Genomic DNA, 22,136 nt, shown 5'->3' with positions numbered 1-22,136 from the left:
ATCTTTTGAGAAAAAATGAAGATTACATAATGAATCATGTCCTGCATTTTCCTTTCCTTCTGTTCCCTGTTATGACATTTTACTTTCTGTCCTCATAACCCAACAAGAACTCGTTTGAAGGCTATCTGACTCTAAGTTGGGTGGTGAAATGGAGGCTTTTGGGGCAAGGCCTACAGTCACCTTATAACCAACCACTAGAACAGTTTCTAGATTTTAAAAAATTCTTTTATTTATTTATTTATTTATTCATTTATTTATTCATTTATTTATTTATTTATTTATTTATTTATTTTATTTTTAGGCAATTGGGGTTAAGTGACTTGCCCAGGGTCACACAGCTAGTAAGTGTCAAGTATTTGGTCTGAGGCTGGATTTGAACTTAGGTCCTCCTTTGGGGCTGGTGCTCTATCCACTGCACCACATAGCTGTCCCCCAGTTTATAGCTTTCTCTGCCAAAGAGAAAATTCATCAACATTGTGGGGATCATTGTGTTCTGTTCCAGTGCTGGCTGTGCTCTGGCACATTGTCCCAAACATGGGCATACAGTAGACACTTCTCCCTGTTGGCCAGCTCCACTCAAGATCTGGTGTTCTGTGGCTGTTCACAACTAGGAGCTATAACTCATTGGGAACCTCCCTCACTCCTTTCCTCCCAACATGCATAGAACAAGAAATCAATTCCCCTAATTAACTAAGAGTACACTGTCAGTCTTTCTTGGGTGTGTCTTAAAGTAAAAACTGCAGCAAGGCATATCCTTCTCCATCCTTCATCCACAGCTCCCAAGACCCTTTGAGCTCCCAGTACTTTCAATTACCTTCTTTTCCTCCATCTTCTAGCCACTCCAGGGATGGGGACTCCAAATCCCTTCAGGTCCCCTGTATGCCATTCTCTACTCCTACCCTAGAACCCAAGCTCCTCCTTATCTTCCTCTTCTGTCATCAGGAACAATCCCTGTTTTGACCTCTCTGACTCCTACAAAGCTGCCTTTTTTATACATTCTAACATCTTTGAGAAGTGCATTGTGGGTATTAGACATGATAAACTTTGAGTTTAGTTTATCCAAAATTCATGTAAGGGGCTTTCTTCAAAGATAGTTGCAGAATTACATGGGTGCTGTCCTCAGATGCTCTGTGGATCATTCCCTTATTTGTTCTTTGCTTCCAAGTTACGCACTTTAGTCAGCTAGTTGTGTTACTCTTAAGCTTTTGGTCAGATTTTTTCTCAGTTCTTACCCTTTTGTTTTCTCCACAGCTCATTTTGGATCCAAGGAAGCTGGGGATCTTTCTACCCTCTTTGATGTTGGTGGCATAATAGGTCAGGCTCTCTGTGCTTGTTTTTCCTGGAGGGCTGAGTCTTTTCCCATGAATTGAGAGTAGAGTAGTATAGGGTAGGGGAGGGAAGTACATGGTCAATAAGGCTTAACTTAGTGAAGCAGAATTAGAGGAGAGGACATATATTTCCAGAGATTTCTGCCTGACCAGGTAGCTTTTGGGAAAACCCATTCCTCCTCATACTTGTTTTTTCATTTATAAGGGGGTATGTGGGAAGGGTGGAGTCTAGAGAATCCTTTGTCCACATCCTAGTCTCTAGGCAGTGGTAACATAAGGGGGTCAAATGCAGTGGGTGGTAAGGTGGGGGTATGTGTTACAGGTGGCATCCTTGCAGGGATCATCTCTGACTATACCAATGGCAGGGCCACTACCTGCTGTGTCATGCTGATTGTAGCTGCCCCTCTGGTCAGTCTCTATCATTTGGGAGGGGATGGTTGGATGACTACTTGGGGAATGTCTGCAGGGAATAAATAGTTGGTTTATCAGCAAGAGGGCTGGCATCGTAGGAAGGGAAAGGTGTGGAGAGCTTGGGGAACTATCTAGCTTAGGGAAAAGAGTGTTGTTTTTGTGTGTGGTGGGGGTAAGGAAGGGAAATAGGTTATTGTGGAAAAGAGGAAGGCCAGCTGTTCTATTTTGCCCCTTAATTCAGGCAAAGAGGGAATTTTGGCTTATATTGTAATGGGAAATTTAGGAAATTTAGGGATATTACCTGAACTTTCAGATAGGGAGACTTAAGAATTCATAGCTACATCAGATTCCTAAGGGAGATCTATTCTTGGGGACAGAGATCCCTATCATTCTTAGGAAGGGTAGACCAGATGACCAGGGATTCCAGGATAGAAAAGGGTAATGCCAAGATCTATGGACCACAGTCCATATAAAAATGTAATGAAGGTAATAAACTTTTCATCCCACACCCTTTCTTCTTCCTTTTTCCTCTATCAGCTATTCCTGTACAACTCTGTTGGCCAGAATGGGATCAGTGGTTCTGTAGGTAAGGCTGCAAGTTGGGTTCTTCTGGATTTCCATGAGCATCCATGGAAATGCACCAGGGAGGGAGGGGTTTGGTGCTCTGAGTATTTGAGTACATAGGAGTGGACTGGAGGTGGGGGTAGAAGGAGGGACTAGGAAACCAATTAAGTGCACAGCAATTTACTGGAGGTGGGGAAGGAAGGACTAGGAAGCCAATTCCTGTGGGGAACAGTTCTTAAAGACTGGGAGAATTTTGGAGAACTTCCTAGCTTTTGCCTTTGGTAGGGATGACCACTATCTTTGTTTCTACCTTCCTAGTGATGTTGATTATCTGTGGGGCATTGGTCAATGGGCCCTATGCTCTCATCACCACTGCTGTCTCAGCTGACTTGGTAAGCTCAAGGCATCTGGGAAATGGTATTGTACTTCCTGATTTAGCACAGTTCATGGTGTCCCACGCCATGGCGGGTCCCAGTTCCCATGAGGTCTACCTGATTAGGGGAGGGAATTGTTTGCAAGATTTGGGTGTCTCTCTTCTGGTGTCTTGTCCATTCCCTTTCCCTTTACTCAATGCTAGACAGGTCAGTGTGTTGTCTGGGGAACATTTTCCCTTCAGAATAAACTTTGTGTTCCTTTTCTCTTTCCCAAGTCAGGCATCTCCCCAAAATCAGCATTAAATTTACTAGGAGCTGTGTGTCCTTTTACCAAAACTGAGGCTATCGCTAAGCCAGAGGCTTAGCGTGAATTTGGCTCCGTGGTGAATTTGGCGGCACTGTGGGTCTGAATAAATAGTAGAGATGCAAGTTGCTTGTGGTGGACCTCTGATTCTACTCTCTCTTGTCTCCCCAGGGTACACACAAGAGTCTGAGAAGCAATGCAAAGGCACTTTCCACTGTGACAGCCATTATTGATGGGACTGGCTCCGTAGGTCAGTGTGCTCTGGCTGTGACTTTGTCCTTCCTACTCATTCTCCCAGGCAGTTGGGCCCTGATCTCTTCCATTGCACAGATTGGCAGCCTGAGGATGGGGTGGGCTAGAGGATCAGCTGAGTTGTGGGGAGAATGTCACAGTAGAGAAGACTAGACTAACCTGGGTCAGGATCATCTTGCTTTGCTCCTCACACTGTCTGTGTTCTCCTCCAGGTGCTGCTTTGGGGCCTCTGCTAGCTGGACTCATCTCCCCTACAGGCTGGAACAATGTCTTCTATATGCTTATCTCTTCAGATGTCTTGGCTTGCCTGGTAAATGACTTTTTTGGGTCAAGAGTGGGTGTGGGGAAGGGTCACGTGGTCTCAACCCAATGTTATGGCACCCTCACCTGGCTATTTAGCAGAGACTCTGCAGGGAAGGAATTGGCACAAGAGAATCTCAGACAGTATAGAAGTGGTTGTACTTCATAGGGTTTTTGGTATCTTTTCTGGATAACTCAGAGCTATATTACATTCCTCATATAATCCACTACCCAAGGTTACTATCTTTCCACCCTATAATTAATCAACAAATATTTATGGAATGTGTACCATGTGGAAGGCACTGCTAGACCCTATCCTATCTCTTTACTCCAGACTTCTACAATGGCTGGTACCTGCCCTGCTCCATACTTCCTCATCTGTTTTCCTCTCCCCTACAGTTCCTCTCTCGCTTGGTGTACAAAGAGATCCAGGCCTGGAGGGGAGGCATGAATAGAAACAGAGGGTGAGTTCTCCTGAGATCTAAGGCCCTTGAACTGGAGGGCTTGCTTGGGCACTCAATTTTAGGGGCTCTCCCAAACCCTACATTTTGTGGTAATCACAGTCTATCCCTGGGTGCTCCTGGAGAACCAGAGACTAATCTCTGACTTTTAAAAAACTACCATGAAGCTTGCTTGAGCCCCAACTCTCTGAAAATTCTTAACTTGGACTCCAGGGAGCCTAATCTGAAGCCTCCAGCCTTCATACTTCTTGCCGTCCCTCCCAACACCTTGCTAACCGTTACTAATATCCATTGTCTTCCATATGTCTTCATAGCTCTCGCCTGGCCCTAACCCACCCGAGGTAGTGTCCGGTGGGCTGTGGTTTGTATTGTGAGTATGTTCCCTTAGTCCCATGACTGATTTACAATCTGAACTAGGACTGCATGCCAACTCTCCTCACCAGTGTGATTTCTCTTGCTTACTTCTAAAGGGGTCAGCTCCAAGAACTTGTGATTTAAACAGAATGTGATGTGTATGAGGGTTTTCTTAGGAAGTGCAGAACCCAGACAGGCCTCTGCCTTCTGTGGGGAGGATCAGATCATAGGAGTATTTTCCTGGAGTCTTTGGGGATGGGGGCGGTAAGGTTTGGAGTAAAGACTCCCCTCTTTGCAGTAATAATGCTACTGCCATGAAGTTCACAATCCAAGATTATCTGGTACCTTGGCTTGTGGGATGAAGAAAACAATGAAACTGAATTCTAATCAAGTCCAATGGAGATACCTGGCCTGTTTCTGTCTCTGCTTTTTGTTGATGGGCAGTGGGGGTTTTGGGGAGAAAAAAGAGAGGGAAGAAATGAGATGACATGACTAGGAGATGGGGAAAGCAAAGGGGCTGGTCAGAGATTGGGACTGTATTGGTGGTGGTAGGGATAACCCTTTCTATGGCCCCCTAAGCTTCTCTCTTGGGCTTGGTTTTCTTGCTTGCAGGGATCTGCATGATTCTTAGAACTCAGACTAGATGGGTGAAGGGCAGGGAGGGAATTTCTTTTTGTACTCCATGGGAAGCCTGGGGAGCTCTGTTCTAGTGCTGCTTATCTGGAGAAAGGTGATTAGGAGAGCTCTTTTCCTTCAGGGAATTGGTCACCCATGTGAATATGAAAGATGGGAGGCTTGGGAACTAGATAGGGAGCCATGCTGCTCTCTCTGAAGAGGGAGGCAGGCAACATGGAAGACTTGGAGCAGTTTACTTATGAATCAATGCCCCTCTCACTCGTTAGAGTACCATTTTGACACAAAGTGGGATGGGATAAGGGGAAGGACATTGAGAAGAAGTGCTGAAAAAAGAAGGGGAATCAGGTGGCTCTACTCTTAACTGGTTCTCTGTAGAAACTTGTTTCCAGCTCTGATCTACTTTCTTTAGAGTAGAAGGGAGATTTATAGCTCCTACCCTCACGATTTATTTATAAACAGAATAAGGTAGAACTTGAGTGTGGCTATTGAGATCTAGTGTTCTTCTAAGAAAGTACAAGAGTCTGCCTGATTCTCTTATCTCTATCTTAGTTCCCTAACCTGAAACTCTATCATCCTTCTAGATATAAAGAGATATGAGGCCCCCTTCTGAAGTATTGGAGCCAAGGATTTCTGCTGGATCCCCGGAAAACTCCCCAGTGGAGACACCTACAGACATAAACAGACATTTGGGGCAGCCAGAGCTGGCCAGGGACCTGCTACAGGTCCTGATAGAATTTCCAGGGGAAAGAGGCTAAGCAGCCTCAGGGAATCATAGATTAAAGAAAACAACACATTTTGAGCAGGGAGTATGTTGTAAGCAGTATATACAATAGCAGGGCTGGAGCTAAGGTGGCATCCCAATCACAAGAAAAGAAAGGCATTGCCTTTTGTTTATCCTAGGTCTAGTTTCTTTGCTGAATTAGGTGATTCAAATTTTAGGTGCAAAGATAGAAAGCAAGGATTCTGTGGGGACAAAACAAACAATAGGCCCATACTATTTCTCTCTTCTCCCCATTACCATTATATTTTAAATGACTTTGTCATCAATTGCTCCCCTCTGTAACAGAGATGCCTTACCACATTTTCAGGTGAACAGCTGCAGAGTTTGAGGTCAACTCTGTTTCTCTGCTCTATGACCTTCATATCTCTGTATTCCCAAATTTAATCTTTCCCCCTCTTTTGCCCTCCCCTGCCAACTCTGCCTCTGTCTATAAATGACAGCTCAACTTCTCCATCCTTGATTAAAATTTTAACATAAACCTTGTATTGATAGATGATGGATTTTTGTCAGCTGTTGTGGGTATGATTGAAATGAGCTGTTTGTGTGTGTATGTATATATGTGAATGTATGTGAGGTGTCTTTTATCCTAATTTGGTTATATTTTGAGAACCTACCACATGTTTAGTACTGAGGTGGTTAATGTTCAAGATACAGAAGTATAATAGTCAATCTTTTCTCAAAGAACTTAAAATATAGTTGGGAAGATGAGATACATTGATTTTATATGGCAATGCCAATAACCATGGGTACAAATGAAGATTCATTTACTCCTCTGTGGTTCTTATAGAGATGATAAGTGCTATTTGTGACTGCCTTTTTGCCTTAATATGCCTGCTTTTACTTAGAGAACTCAGTTCTTCCACAAATAACTATACTCAGGGGGCCGCTAGGTGGCGCAGTGGATACATCATGAGCTGTATTCAAATATGACCTCAGATGCTTGACACTTACTAGCTGTGACCCTGGGCAAGTTACTTAACCCCATTGCCTAGTGACAAAACATAACTGCGCTCAGTTTATTATTGCTGTTTGCCAGCCTGGTATGGTGACTGCTGTGGTCTCCTGGCTGTTTGTAGCAATGCTATGTTACTTAAAGCCATGCTTCATCATCCTTATAACCTTCTGCTCTTTGTTTTTTATGGTCACCATACTTTGGTCCTGTGTAGCAGCATCTAGGATTTGGGTTACTGCTGTTATACTATGCATCCTGCACCCAAGTCCAATTGTTTTTATAACCTTCACTTCAGGTTGCATTCTAAGACTGTGTAGTTGGTGATGTTAGGGTTGGTTTGCCATTAATTTTCACTAGGGATTCATAAAGGATGTTGACGGCACTTTTAAGAAACCTCTGTTTTCTGGCATATGGCATCTATGGCAGGTTGGTTTCACAGCCTTGTACTAGTTGAGCTTGATGCCTCATTATCATAGTCTGACTGGGCATAAATTGTTTGGTAAGTGAGTTAACACCTCATGTCTTGCCCTCTACCCTGTGTTCCCCAAACAAATACATTCATGTTTTAGAAAGTGTCTAAAAAGACTATTTATCAAAGTTTACTCTGGCCACGAGGGCAAAAGAAGCAAATAAGGGTCCTCAGAAATGACTTAGGAAGAATCTATTCACAGTTAAATTTAGTGCTTCCTACCCATAGTTGACGTTACACCCTGATCCTTATATCCAGAGCCCATTGAGAGGGGCTTCAATTTAGCAGTTCCAATACCCTCTTTGGCCACTAGATGGTGATACAACCCCATGCTAGAACACCAGAGCCTGAATAGAGGCTTCCCTGGAGCTTGTCAGCACTAAGAGGAAGAGACATATCTCTCAAACTGCAGAGATTTGGGAATTCAGGAATACTGTGTGTATCTCCTACTATTCATGGTTCTTTCTTGACTTGTTTTATGACTCCATTATTCCTCTAACTTATTAATTTGCTTTGGCTCCTAATGCAATAATTCAGTTATTTTCTCTCTACTCAAGTTTATGGAGAATGTATTAGCTCCCATGATTCTAAATGGCACTTTTTCAGAGATTTGAGAGCTATTCTAAGATGTATTACCACCACCAGAAAACAAAAATGCCATAAACTGACCTATCTTCCCAAGTATCTAGGCTATCAAGACAAATAATTTATTGTCTGATGAGTATTAGGAACTGGAGAATACAAAAAAGTATTAGGGTATGTTCCTTGTTCTTACTGACTTCACAATTTGATTCAAGAGACCAGACGTGTACAGAGAGCTAACTAGCAATAATACCAGAGCTATTACAGTGCAGTTATTGCCTAATGAATGGTATAAACAAAAATACAAAGTAAACAGTTAAAATGGTTAGGGAGGGCTGCATGGAAGCAGAGGGACTTAAACAAGGCCTTCAAGGATATGTAGCATTTGGATAGGCAGGAAGATGGTATGATAAAAGGTTGAAAAGTACTTGCATTTTAGGAAAAGCAAAAAAAATATACAATGTTTTTAAGGAAAACCACATGATGTGTTTTGTTGTCGTTCAGTTGTGTTAAAGATACTGGAGTGATTTGCCATTTCCTTCTCTGGTTCATTTTACAGATGAGGAACTGATGCAAACAGGGTTAAGTAACTTACCTGGGGTCACACAGCTAGGCAGTGGCTGAGGACCGATTTGAACTCAGGAAGATAAGTCTTCGTCACTCCAGCTCAGTACCATATTCACTGTGCCACTTGGCTGCTCAACGTGTGTTTCAGGGCTACTGAATAGATTAGATTGTTTTGGGAAGTGGGGATTAGGTCAGAAAAGTATGGGATCTGATTGTGAATGTCAAGTAAAGAAAGATGAACTTTATTCTGTAGGCATTGGGGGGGTCATCAAAGACTACTGAATAAGGGATATGACAGATTAATCTGTTGGTGGTATGTAGGCTCAGAGATAGGAGGAGAGGCATGGCAGCAGCAGAAAAAGAATAATATATGAGACAGTAAAGAAAAATTCACATGACTTGGTGAAATGGGAAAATAATACCATTTATAGGAATGAATTTAGTTTTTGCTGGGGATGGGGGAAGAAGAGAAAATTTTGAGTTTGACTTTAGGCAAGCTGAGTTTGAGAAGATCATGGAACACCCAAATAAACTGTCTACTAGGAAACTGGAGCTGTGTCTGGAGCTCAGGAGGAGCCAAAGCTAAAAATACAGATTTGCGAATTACTAGTATAGAGATGATAGTTGAAGACAAAGAATAAATGAAATTTCCCAGGAAGAGAATACAGAGTTAGACAAGCAGAGAGATAAGAACTAAATCTTATCTGCCCACATTTGGAGAATAGCAAGAAAATCAGTTTTAAAGAATATAAGAATGATCAGAGTTAAGAGGAAAAGAAACAGGGGAGTACACCTCCCATATCATCTGTTTCTTAGTCACATTGGTACATTTCTTTGAAACATTTCTACTCTTAAACACAATCCTGCCACAGGGGGCATCCAGGTAGCACAGTGGACAGAGTGCCAGGCCTGGGGTCAGGAAGACCCATCTTCCTTAGTTAAATCTGGTCTCAGACACTTACTAGCTATGAACAAGCTGAACAAGTCACTTAATCCTGTTTGCCTCATTTTCCTCATTTGTAAAACGAGCCAGAGAAAGACAAACTCTAGTATCTTTGCCAAGAAAACCTCAAATGGGATCACGAACAGTTGGACACAATTGAAAAATGACTAAACAAATGCTACTATCATGCCCTAATCAATTAATCTGGACTAGTCTAAAAGCCTTTTTGCCTCTACTCTTGCTGTCTTGTGCATCCTGACTTGCTAAGAAGTCTGGTTCATAACTTTTTCTGTATTCCAGATTCAGGTCAAGAGTTTGACTAGCCTGAGGCTCTCTGCTATCACATAAACTGAGTATATCTTAGAAAATTGCTATATGTGGGCTGAACCGGGAACCAGGGATACTTTTCCATGTGTGTTTGGCTGTGAAGACTGTTAATTCTTAACCCCAACACTTTTTTATCCCACCACAGAAGTGTTAATTGAGAGGTTATGTTTATGTATTTCTAAGGATCTTGGGGAGCCCAGCCCTGGGACTAGTTTTCCTACAGTGATTTCCCCCAGTTCCCAAGATTCCTGCCCCACTTCTACCTTGGGCACTGAATGTTCACCAGAGACCTGGAGTCAAGCCTTCTCTCTGGGCCTCAGCACACTCATGGGGCTATTACAGGAGCATTACTTTAATTATTCATTTAATTTAACTTCATATTTGGTCTTGAGCCTAAAGTGTTCCTCCTTATAGATGCTACAACAGCACTTGTAATTTAAAAGCAATAACTCTTTGCATTTCTCCTTTTTAGAGACCCATTGGGAGGCTTAGAGAGTGGGGGTGAGAAAGACAGCAATAAGAGAGAAGAAGGAAGCAGTGGTTAAGAACTCAGCATTGTTAGGAGACAAACCAAACATGCTTGACCCTGAGACAGAGAAGTTGGGGGAAGGGCACAGGTTAAGTCCTAGGACATGATGGTCTTGCTAAAGTTGCTGATGTTGGCTGTGAGAGATGGGTAATGGCCCTAGAAGATGGAGGGTACAGCTCTGGTAGAAAAGGAGTGAAGGAAAGGGGGGAAAACAACCATCATATCATAATTATGAGTACTTACCAGGATGCTAATTGAATAGGAATATAGTAAAACAAACTGTCAAAAGCTAAATGTAGGGAGGTCTGTAGTACACATGTTATAGAATGTGTGATGTGTACTCTACTTTGTCAGTTTTCTGCAGGCAGACCCCATTCTATACATATATATAAAGCATACATGTTTTCCACATCCTCCAATGCATTTTGAAGGCTTAAAAGCCCCCAAATGAGTAATAACTGACAAAATGAACCTGTTTTGAATTTCTCCTACTGTATCCATGGGAAAAATTTGGATCTGATATAGATGCCAGCCTCTCCTGCCTGGGTTCTAGGAGCTTAAGTCCAAAAGCTACAGGAAGAGAAGATTCTTTTGACTGCAGCCTTGTAGTTTTGACTTTAAGCCCAGAGTAGAAGTTTAGAAGATAGTAAAACTATACTTTTCACAAAGTACAGTTTTGTTTACGGCCATCCCTGCCACCTACAAACCTGTATTTTTGAAATAGGTATTTATGAATGATTTTATCAGGGAGAAATGAAAAGTTCCCAACCTGTTTTGCTTTTGTATTGTATTTCAATAATCATTGACAGCCTCACTGCTGTTAACATAGTGATCTGACAACTAAACACCTACTGAGAAAGCGGAAGAGAGATAAGATATATGACCAGCCACCTACCCATAGGAGTCTTCCCAGACTTGCTTTTTCAGCAGGGACTCTCCCAGGAGAAGGTGACAAGCAAGTGCCCGTGCTTGTTAGGAAGCAGTGTTCCACTTGGGTTGACCCAGCATCTTTGTGCTGCAGCTCATAGGCACCTGGGGTCCTCGGGAGCAGCAGATGCAACTGCTCTGAACAGTACAGTACAATAATATGAAATCTGTTAGCCTGCTCTTGCCTTCCAATCTGTTTAGATATGTCCCAGTTACCCCTTTATTTCCCTTACATATGCTCTGTGCCAAAACAGATTCCTCACAAATAGTTCCCTCTGAAGCCTTCTCTATTTTTGCGGTGAAGCTTCAGCCCTAACTATATTATTCTTTAGGGTCCTGTGGCAAATTGGGGAAAATTCAACCTGTGCCCATGCCTGCTGATTCCTTAAGCTGTGCCCCTTTCAAAATTTAGTTCCTATACCTCTTGAGCAGGAATTGTGGCTTCTCTATGTTCACAATCAGACTCCATAGCTACAAAGCGACCTTAATTTTCCCCGAAGTCTTTAGTTTCAAAAACTTCAGCTTATTTGACTTGTAGCACTCATTTTCAGGTTTCTGATTTTAAGCTAGAAGACTAAGCTTTAAATAGTCCTGGAGATATATGACGTGATTTTGAAAACAGATAAAATTTAGAGCCCTTTCATGACTAACCTCAGTCAGTCTGGGATTACAAACAGATAAAAGGACATGACAGACCCCACAGATGTACAGCCATCAGTAGCTCTGGTGAAAGGATTATAGTACTAAGAGTGTCTCAGATTGGATTCATATAATAGTAAATGAGAAAAAGAGGAACTGAAGAGCCCAAAAAGAGGGAGAAAATGAGGGCAGGGATGCAATGTATATTCAATTTATTCATTGCCAAAATGAGGACTACTATTCCCTACCTCTTCTCTCACTTCTAATCAAACTTGGAATACATAAAAGATAGTGTTAACTGTTTTTATTAGATAGGATATGAGACCTATATCTTTTTTAGAGTTCTCTAGCATAAAGTTGTCAATAACTATTATACAAAGTTTTCCAAATATGAAAGTAACACTTTTGATCTAAGTGTACCTCCCTTCCAAATGAACTATAATTTGAAAGCAATAGTTTCACAGACCAGAAAGTACCTGATTTTTGCCTTCTGCCAGCTAGAAGCAAACATTTTCTTCCTATAAATCATTACATTTTATCTTGTCTAATTTAAGTCCCACTCCAAAACAGTTATGTACTCTTCTGATTCTAAATAGGTGGAAAACTGAGGTATAAAAAGAGGATGTGATGTGCAGTCATTCAGGATGATTGTGAAGACATTACCATTTCTCTTAAGTCGATGAGAATCCATCCCCACTGGCATAATTCCATAGTTCCTTAGATGAATCCCAATACTCATGGAATTCATGCCAAATCCAAGATATGGAAGCCGCCCATGCAAAACTGAGCAGCAGCTCTGTTCAATGAGTAGTTTGTGTTATTTCTTTGAATAGTCCTTAGTCTGACCGAAGTGGTTTGGCATAGATTGGCTCCAGGATGTGGTGAATTAGAACCAAGAAGAGGCTTCCAAGGAAGAAAATACTGAGAAAAGCCAGTAGAACATAACGGCCAATGAAGAACTTGTCCATAATCTAGAGAATAGAGAAAAACAATGTCAAAAGTGACAGCTACTGGGCTATTTTTCACTTTTAACATCTTTGTCCTATTAAGTGAGATCTCCGGTTAGCAAAGGTCTCCAATTCCTAGATGTTTATAACTTTCAGACACTATCCCATCCTGGTTTTCCTCTATAAATAGAAAATGGATTTCCCTTTTGGAGCTGAGGTGAATTAATTTTAATGAACTAAAAGGTTTAGAAAACACCTAGAAGAGTTCTAGAAGGATCATTAACTCCACATTCCCTGGATGATGTTTTCTAATCTAAGACTGCCTGCGTTAATGTAAAGCCAGGTTAAGTCCCTGATAGGATAAGCCTTAAAATAATACTCTGTAGCATTCATCTGAAGGTATTTGGCAACTTTATAAATATGCACCCACTCAACATTCCTAGGACAAATGTGACTAAAACCAATTGTTTGCAACACCTGCCTGAAATATTTGTTTCAGTAACATCCCTAAAGTCATATGCTGATCACTGAAAGAAATCAATAACTATCAACCAGTCACACTGGAAGAGGCTGGTTTTGACACTGAAACCTAAAGTTAGTAATGATTTTAGCCCCTTAGCTCCACTATCATGTTAACTGGTCTCAGACCTCTACTCCCCCTAAATTCACATGCTGATAACCTACCAAACTAGCTAGGCAGCAATACAAACAGAGCAAATGGACTATGTCACAACTTCCAAGGTCTTTGAATACAACACCTGGAAAATAATCCCAAATGCCTGAGTGGAGATCCAGACACAAAGAACCTATCAAGCCAAGCACCAGTGTGATTGCTGAGATCCAAAGACCCCAAGAAGAAAAGGGCTGCAACCACCCCGGCTGCTCAAGGGATTGCCTCATGCTCTGCTTACAACAAAGGTTAGTTCCATAAAATAGCTTTAACATAACACCTGGCTCTAGTAAAGAACAAGTCTCTTGAGGGCTATATGTTTGCTCTTTTGACATGTTTCTCAGTAAGTCTTGTTGCAGAAGGTCCGGGTCATGTATTATTGATACAGTATTGAGCCAGGCCGCTACAGGGGCCAGTTCTGGAAATCCTGCAAATGAGAACTCCAATTTTGCTGGCCATGCTGACAAACAGATGTTGCCCAAACCCTACTTTTCTTTCTAGTCTGGGACTCCTGTGACAGAGGGTGATTGATTTTGTGGTATCTTCTTTTTTCTATGAGGCTTTTCTTCTAGAATTCATATTTGTAGTAGCTCAAGAAGGAAGGCAGACAACATTCTCTCCATTTCAGAAATGGGGAAATTAAGGCAGAAATTTGCCCCAGTTCATATATATAGATAGATGGCACCTATAATGGCAAAGTGATTTTCTGAAACATTTGCAGAGATCCTGGCATTTAAAAATACAATTCCTCAAATCTTAATAGAAAACATTTTCATAAGTTTTCATAACTAACATGTTTATTCTTGGCAGTTTTAGGCAGAACTATGAGTTATAAAGTTATAAAGGTTCCATTTCAGCCCATGAACAGTTGTCTATAGGGATTCTGTGGCAACAGTGATAGTTACTGCTATTTCTACTGGGTTGCAGGCAAAAGAGAAAAAACGAAGCTTAGCTTGCCTCCCATCTCTTGTCAGAAAGGTGCTGGGCTTCAGGATGAAGACTATATTTTCAGACATGTCTAATGAGTGATTTTGCTTTACTGTAGTGATTGGGTGAGAGGGGAGGTGGGCGGGAAAGGGAGGTTATTTTATTAGGGGAGGGGAGGGAAGTCAGTGGGAAGTGACAGTGAAGTAAAAACAAAAAGCATCAATAAAGCATTTAAAAAGAAAAAAATAAATCATAACTTGGGCTCTGACTAAGAAGTAAGGAAGGGCTCTTGGCCCTTAAGAGAAAAGGCCAAAATTTCTCCATCTTGGCCTGGAATGGAATAATGAAACTAATCATTATTTTGGAAGGACTGGGGCTTAGGGGGTTGCTAGTAAGGAAGTACAGCATAAAGAACAATTTTTAGGGGCATTTCAGGAAGGTGAACCACACTCTGATAAAGATAGCAATTTTGTGATGAAATTAAAAGCCTAACAGCTTTGTATAGGTATTTGAGCACTGAGGGAAGGCAGGAGACAGGAAGCCAAAGTACACGAACACAGCCCAAGGATAATCTTGTACGATAATGAAATGGGTCTTGGGGCAGTGACAACAAGCTATTGGCAGATAAGCTGAGAATGAGGCAAAAGAGGGATCACAAGATTACATTTATGGAATCCTTTTATAACTTACATAGTGCCTTCCTTACCACAAACCTATAAGGTAGGTAGAACAACTATCATTCCCTTTTTACTGATGAGTAAAGTGAGGCTCAGGTTAAGGACATTGCACATAGCTAGAGCCAAGACTTTGGACTTCAAGTTGTGTCCTCTTTTTACTGCACCCTGCTGCCTCTCCAAAGAGTTTCTCTATACTTCAGCTTTCAACAGAAAATGCTCCTCTTTGCTGACTGCTTTCCTCAATGAGGAACTATTCTCTCCACTTCACAGATGGAAAAATTTACACTGAGGAAGAAAGGTATGTCATTCAGCAAGCCTGAGTCCCTACAAAGTCTAAATTGGCTTTGAAGGCTTTACTGCTTGTTTGATGTGATAGAGGCTAGAAAAATATCATGACAGGCACATATATGTCTGATGGTGTTCCAGTAAAGATTCAGAACCGGATTATTTTTCTTAGAGAATGGGCAGACGGGGGATTAAAAACTCTCTCTGTGCTTTCTCCTTCACTGTTCTGCCACCATAGCTCTTCTAATATCACATAACAAATCAATCCTACATCAGGGAAGGTCCCATTAGATTTGGGAAAGACATAAGAATCATAATTAGAAAGGCAAAAAGAAACAGAATTTTACCTTAATTTCTACCTCTGGGGTTGGGACCTCAGTGGCCCGGGGAAACAACAACAGAACGGATGTGATGATCACAGCAGCAAGGAAAACAAAAATGACAAAGAACCTGAAACACAAATACACAAGTATTAAAAGCACTGTTAATGTTTTCCACCGATGTGTTGGGCTTAAACTGTTCCTGGGAGCCAGTATTATAGGTTCCAGTCTCACAACCATGCTCAGAGGGCCTGTTGTCCATCTAGCTCAGTAAATTTAAGAGATTTTTCTAAAGTCCTTCTCTTGGTCCTGTTTTGGATAGGTACTATCTAGAAGTATTCCTAAGAGGATCCAAATCATAATGTTGCAAGTTTGGGGCCTTTGCCTCTGAGCATACATGCACACTGTAATAACTATAACAATTCAAGTCAAGGCAGGCTTTTTCTGCATAAATACTCAAGCACTCCTACAACCCTCCTCTTCACTCTGGCAGCACAGGCAGAACATCCATAGGCTAGCACATTTTCAAAGGTTAGTATGTGGCCTTAGCTTCACAATCATTGATGGTTTGGGGTATTCATTGCTCCTTCAGTTTCTCTGGGCCCCAGACCTAGAGCTTCAAAGAAAGAACTAACCAAATTCTAGAAATCTAAATGACAGGGCAGCTAGGTGGCGCAGTAGATAGAGCACCAGCCCTGGAGTCAGGAGGACCTGAGTTCAAATCTGGCCTCAGACACATAACATTCACTAGCTGTGTGACTCTGGGCAAGTCACTTAATCCCAATGTCTAACCAAAAAAAAAATCTAAACGATTGATTTTTTTTTTTGTGAAAGAGAAAGTAGATGTCCTTATATTTCTGGCATGTTTTTCTACATCACAGTGAAAACTGGAAAATAAATCTTCCCCTTTAGACCACAAATAATACAGTTAGCATTTATGATAAGCTAAAATGCAACTCATTCTAACTGCCAGTAATCGCAAAAATGATGTCCTGAATTCTAAACGCTTAATGAGTGTCAGCGATTTCACCTCTAATTGCTTTTACTGAGGACTCCCAGCTGGAAAGAACATCTTACCTAGCTAGACCAGAGACTCTGCATAACAGTCCACACAGCAGCAATACCAACACCCAGAGCAGTGCTAAGATGAATACTCCTGCACCCACTCCAAGTACAGTGCCAGCCATTCTAGAGAAGAAAAGAAACATCAGCATCACTGCTCTGTCACAAGAACAGGATTAAATGTCCTATGTGCTCCATTTGCTTTCTTCCTTCCTCATATTCCCAGTTTTTATTAAGCCCATTCATCTGTGTGCAGAAAGCCCAAGCTTGAGCACAAATTGACTGGGGGGGGCAGTGTTAGTGGAAGGAGGGGATTTTCTGATTAATATGTGAGGAAAATTAACCAGGGCAGGTTATGAATTTCCAGAACATGTCCACTCCTTGGACCTCTTAATAGACACTGGAAATTCAGGACACAAGACTTTTTCTGCTCTATGTTTACTGCTTGAAATCTGGCACATGTGTACTAGCTTGTTGCTATCACTAGGCTGTAACAGCTGGACTCTAGTGTACTTTGAAACAACATCTACTATCAAACTCTGGCTTTGAAAATTACCAGCTATGCAACCAGGGACAAGTCTCTGGACTTGTCCAAGCATCATATTCCTAAATGGCAAAGCCTAAAGTACTTTTTACACAGCAACACAAAGTGGTGAAAGCACTTTGTGAAACAATATGAGTAAGTCTTGTACTGCTTCCATGTTATCTTACCAGATGAACTAAATTTATGGGGCAAACTACATGTGGACATAAAAAAAAATAACTATTCCATGGACCTGCTGATCCCACAGTGGGTAATAAATACTAGAATATTGGAGGCTGGGGTGACACAATGGATAGAACACTAGATTCGGAGTTAGGACCTGGATTTAATTCTGAGTTCTGATAACCACCTGTGTGACCTCAGGCAAATCACCTTTTTCTGAGCCTCAATTTCCTCATCTATAAAATGAGGGACCCTTCCAACTTTAAAGCCAAGATTTTAGGATTATTTCTCCACTATTCTCCAAACTGAACCACATCTCTAGAAGCAGCACTGGTCAGCTGTAGACTTTGTTACTTAAGGGCACATGTGCCTCCAATCTTCCCTCTTTCATCCTTCACACAGTTCCCAATCAGGTCATTTCCTGCTCAATAAACTTTAGTGGCTCCCTTTGCCTGTGGGATTTAAAGCACTTCAAAATCTAGCTTCAGCTTACCTTTCTAGGCTAATTACACATTACTTGACTATGGCCACTGTATATACTAGTCAAACTGGTCTATATACTGCTCCTCAAACATGACTGTTCATCTTGTCTTTGCTTTTTCACAAGCTGTCTCATGCTTAGAATGTACTTCCTTAAGTAAAACCAACTGAACAAACATTTATTAACTACCAGCTATGTGCCAGGCATTGAATATACAAATGCAGAACCAAAACAGAATGTGTCTTTAAGTAGCTAACATCCTACTATAGGGAAAAAAAACATACACAGATAAAATTATATCTAAAAGAAATATATTAGTAATTGAGGGTAAAAGAATGAATAACTGGGGTAATCAGGAAAGGTTCATAGAAGGTGATACTTGAGCTAAGCAATTTAGGTCATCATTTTATACAACAGTAAATTACAAATTGATACTCCATAGAGTTGTGAACCCTACTGATGGGATTCCTTCCAACAATTCAGATCATAATCCACCCATTCCCATCCATCTTCGGTTGATGTCCTGTAAGTTTGCCACTCAGCATGCTGGAGACCTTCCTCATTTTTCTGTAATATAATAGAATAGTGGGCCTGACCATCAATTATTTCCTCTGTTCTCGCCACTTGAACAGTCAATCTTTTTCTTGATATGCTTCTTTGGTGACAACTATAAATTGAGTCTCTTTTGTAATGTGTTGTCCCCTATTCATTTCCACTATGTGCTTCTCTATTTCCTGTCCAATTTCTTCAAGGTTTAAGTGTTACCTTTTATAAGAAGCCTATTCCTTCAGTTACTAGTGCCTTTGCCTTCCCTACCTACCCAAAGTTGTATTTGTATTTACTTTGTAACTACATAGAATAGTGTTGTACATAGAAAGAGGTCCCTGGAATCTGGAAGACAAGCCTCTGACATATACTGACTGTAACCCTGGGCAAGCCATTTAACTTGTAATTTCTCTAGGCAATTTTAAGATTATAAATTGCAGAAGTTGCAAATCTGCACTGGTAAAAGGAGTTCCCTCACCTGACATTCCTTCCATGAATAAAATCACAGTTATAGATAAAAATATATAAATATTTTCCATTTGATTATCTGTGCAAATGTTTTTCCCCAATACAGTGAAAGGACTTAAGTGCAGGGACAGTTTTGCTTTTATATTTGTATTCCCAGTACCTGGCATACAGTAGGCACTGAGTAAATGTTTATTGAAGGATGAGTATGCCTTAGAGGAGGAAGATGTACATGCCATTTATGGAGGTCACACTTTGGGGGTTATGGTTTTTTCCCTCCAACTTCCTTTCTAGATATTTCTTTTGAAAATAACTTTGTAAGGCTGCACAACAGAATCCTCTCTGAGTACACAGAGAAGCAGAAGAGGGAGATCTACGAAACTGTTTCTGGTCTGTGGATTCAGACCAGTGGTCATGCAATTTTTCATCTTTCATAAGCTTTTCCTAGACTAGAGGTCGAAGCCTCATTTGAATCTGCAGCAGGAGCTGTCCATCTCTACTGTTCACACCCAATAGCTCCCCAGGATCACAGCAGACGGTGTACTGTGCTTAGCTTCTATTTCCAGCTTTGTTGCTAACGTATTCATTCCTCACCCGCACACCTGAGGAAGGGATATCAGCCTTTTCATAAGGATACTTGAACTTGCAAAACTTACGACGGCATTGAAGTAAATGTCACATTTCCCAAGCGCAAAGAAGACAAAAGCAACGGCCCTTCCCTTAGGATAAAGGACCAAGGACCTGAGCTGTGATTGAATGGATAAAAGAAACTCCCCCTACCCATGCAAGCCAACACTGTGTGTGCAGGACAGGGTCGAATAAAGTTGCCCCAAGCACCTAGAGGTTCAGGGACTGGCTCAGGGTTATACAGCCGGTCCCTGTCAAAGGCGGAACTTGAAATCCGGTCTTTGTGCTTCCGAGGCCAGCCCCACGTAAATGCCGGGCCCTTCTCTGGCTCCAGTGAAATATTACTGTCCCAATGGCGGCACCAGGCGCGGGGGGCAAGGGGGGGAGAGGAGAAGGAAGGAGGGGCGTGTGAGGAAAAGCCGGTGGATCGGGGCCCCACTTCCTGCTGCCTTCCCAGTCCTTTCGCCTTCAACCTCCTCCTCCAGACCCGCTCTCCTCAGGTCCAGTGTTCACCCTCATCTGCTTCCCAGCACCTCTCCTCCCCATCCCCTCACCTGGCTAGCCCTCTCCCCAAGAGCTGACCCCGAGCCGCTTTTCCACACAACTTCCAACTCTGGTCTAGCCCCTACGGCAGTAGGTGCCTCGTTCTAGCGACAGCGAATCACAAGTGGTTTCTCAGCCGCAACCTCCCCTACCCACCAATCGAAGGCGGCCGCCCAAAAGCTCATTCCTCCCCCGTTACATCCTCCAATGGCGGTGGGAGGTTACTTCATCGTGCCTTACTATTGGTTAACGCTGGAAAGAGTCCCGGGCCCAATCTCAAAATTGATTGGACAACGTCAGACAGGGGTTCCCTTATCCCTATCAATGACACTTTTTCATTGGTAGACTGCCATGAATCATTGGTTAATTTGTCTTGAGGGCGGGCCCCTGGGTGGAAGAGTGTGATTTGCCCTTCTTCTTTGTTTCCATGGAGACCTCACTAGCTGCTTCCATTCCTGGGAGGCGAAGGTGTATGTCGCCCCGCCCCAGTGTTATGAGTCTGTGCGGCTGGTGGAGTCCACTTCTGACAGATCACTGCACTGATTGGTCTTATGTCACTAGGGATCCTCCTGCGAGAGGGTGGTCCACAAACATCCCCTACACTCTGACAGAAACAGACCCCCTCTTCAGGGGGCCATTCCAGAGGCCTCTGGTAAATGTAAGAGTTGGATATTATTTTTCTCTCCTTTTACACACGAACCTTAAATGTGGAAGAAGGAGAAGGGATTATTCTTCCATTATTGTAGACGGAGGTAACTCTAGCCTAGAAGAGGCAAAGGAATGCCCCAGGAATCACGCATCCGTATCTCCCATTCTTTTATACTTGGTTATGTTTTGCCTTGCATTAACACAAACAAACAATTTTTCTCCTTAAAAATCCCCAATCTCTTCCTGTGCAAATGAGTATATTAATTTGTTGTGCTTGTTAAGGATGGGGAAACAAAAGTGCATTTAAGGATAGTGGTGGGAACAAGAACATGGAATGATTTCAAGAATAGTCTCAAATGTTTATGTGTATATAGATAATCATAATACTTAGTATTTGTCAAAACTCTGCCAGAGCACCTGAGCATTTTGTACACATTTTCTGTTGAATGATTATTTAACATTTCCATAGCATCGAAAGATAATCAAATATTTTGATAAGCACTAATCATTGGTTAAACCTTGGTATAATGGGGTGTCAGGCAAATAACTTATGCTGTTCCTTTCTTATGATGGGAAAACTAAAACAAAGTAGACTTTCATAATATCACAATATTCTGAAAATCAAGGACACTTAAGTTCTCAAGTGGTCAGTCCCAATAGCTACCTTGATTGAGTTTACCAGACCATATTTAGTCAACAGTTAGTACTCATACAATGTATAATGTATGTATTTTGTTCCTTTTGTTTATAAGACTTTGAAGTTAGTTAAATATGAGTTATTCTTTACCTTTAGATAGAATAGGTGGCTGAGGGAGATTAGGATACTGGAAAGAGTTTTTTTTTTTTTGGTTGAGAAGTTACAGTCGGTTCCAACTCTTTGTGACCCCATTTGCAGTTTTCTTGGTAGAGATACTGGAATGGTTTGCCATTTCCTTCTCCAGCTCATTTTACAGATAAGCTGAAGCAAATAGGGTTAAGTGACTTGCCTATGTTCACACAGTAAGTGTCTGAGGCCAAATTTGAACTCAGAAAGATGAGTCTTTCTGACTGCAGCCCTGGCACTCTATCCACTCAGTCACTTAGCTGCCCTGGGAAAGCGTTATATATAGTCTTTAAAATTATTTTTAAAATTTTTGAACTTAAGAAATACCAAATAAAGTCAGCATTTACATATATGTAGTTTTTAAGAAAAAGAGGAAGAAGAGAAAAGCAGTCAACAAAGCTGACCAAATACATTCAGAAAATCTGGAAATATATGCAATGTTCCACCCTTGAGGACATATGTCTGTGCAATAGTAGGGGAAAGTGCCTTCTCATAGCTCTTCTTTGGGGTTATTCTTGTTTGCATCTTTGCAATATTCATTTTTTTGGTGTGTGGTTGTTCTTTCCATTTACATTCTTGTCATTTTGTAAATTGTTTTCATATCTCTACTTCATTTTGCATCACTTTATATGTTTTTCCATGCTTCTCTGTATTTATCATACTTATTATTTCTATAGCACAGTAATATTACCACAATTCGTTTAGCTGT

At 41.5% G+C, this 22,136-nt stretch overlaps 2 protein-coding genes across 5 annotated transcripts in view; one reads left to right on the top strand and one right to left on the bottom strand.

The window, feature by feature from the left end:
* Window positions 1–15,167, top strand: part of LOC110218096 (glucose-6-phosphate exchanger SLC37A2-like) — a 39,079-nt gene extending 23,912 nt beyond the window's left edge. The window contains exons 11-18 of one of the 2 annotated variants that reach the window (XM_078147120.1): window positions 1,252–1,314; window positions 1,651–1,736; window positions 2,277–2,325; window positions 2,622–2,695; window positions 3,153–3,231; window positions 3,446–3,543; window positions 3,933–3,996; window positions 15,082–15,167. In XM_078147120.1, the coding sequence (XP_078003246.1) occupies window positions 1,252–1,314; window positions 1,651–1,736; window positions 2,277–2,325; window positions 2,622–2,695; window positions 3,153–3,231; window positions 3,446–3,543; window positions 3,933–3,996; window positions 15,082–15,167 (599 nt within the window). Of the gene's footprint in view, window positions 1–1,251; window positions 1,315–1,650; window positions 1,737–2,276; window positions 2,326–2,621; window positions 2,696–3,152; window positions 3,232–3,445; window positions 3,544–3,932; window positions 3,998–4,308; window positions 4,340–15,081 lie in introns of those variants that run through there. The other variant, XM_078147121.1, reaches the window with a different exon arrangement.
* Window positions 11,896–20,066, bottom strand: LOC110218101 (transmembrane protein 218-like). 3 transcript variants are annotated; one of them, XM_021000637.2, is made up of 4 exons: window positions 19,968–20,066; window positions 16,604–16,714; window positions 15,554–15,656; window positions 11,896–12,671 (listed from the first exon to the last, which is right to left on the bottom strand). In XM_021000637.2, the coding sequence occupies exons 2-4, from the start codon at window positions 16,711–16,713 to the stop codon at window positions 12,537–12,539; spliced, it is 348 nt and encodes a 115-aa protein (XP_020856296.1). In that variant the 5' UTR covers window position 16,714; window positions 19,968–20,066; the 3' UTR covers window positions 11,896–12,536. The 3 variants fall into 3 exon arrangements, with proteins under 3 accessions (XP_020856296.1, XP_020856297.1, XP_020856295.1); XM_021000638.2 differs by lacking the exon at window positions 19,968–20,066 and adding an exon at window positions 19,567–19,940; XM_021000636.2 differs by lacking the exon at window positions 19,968–20,066 and adding an exon at window positions 19,443–19,533.
* Between the last annotated feature and the right edge of the window lie 2,070 nt (window positions 20,067–22,136).

Source organism: Phascolarctos cinereus, unplaced genomic scaffold, assembly GCF_003287225.1.
Source record: "Phascolarctos cinereus isolate Bilbo 61053 unplaced genomic scaffold, phaCin_HiC Scaffold_726;HRSCAF=1367, whole genome shotgun sequence".
NCBI classification, from domain to species: domain Eukaryota; kingdom Metazoa; phylum Chordata; class Mammalia; order Diprotodontia; family Phascolarctidae; genus Phascolarctos; species Phascolarctos cinereus.
This window is presented reverse-complemented; position numbering and strand designations above follow the sequence as displayed.

Coding starts and splice junctions, on each gene's coding strand:
- LOC110218101 (XM_021000636.2), bottom strand. Junction 15,657..16,603: donor AGAGTCTCTGGTCTAGCTAG/GTAAGATGTTCT, acceptor TTTGTGTTTCAG/GTTCTTTGTCATTTTTGTTT. Junction 12,672..15,553: donor CCCCAGAGGTAGAAATTAAG/GTAAAATTCTGT, acceptor TCTATTCTCTAG/ATTATGGACAAGTTCTTCAT.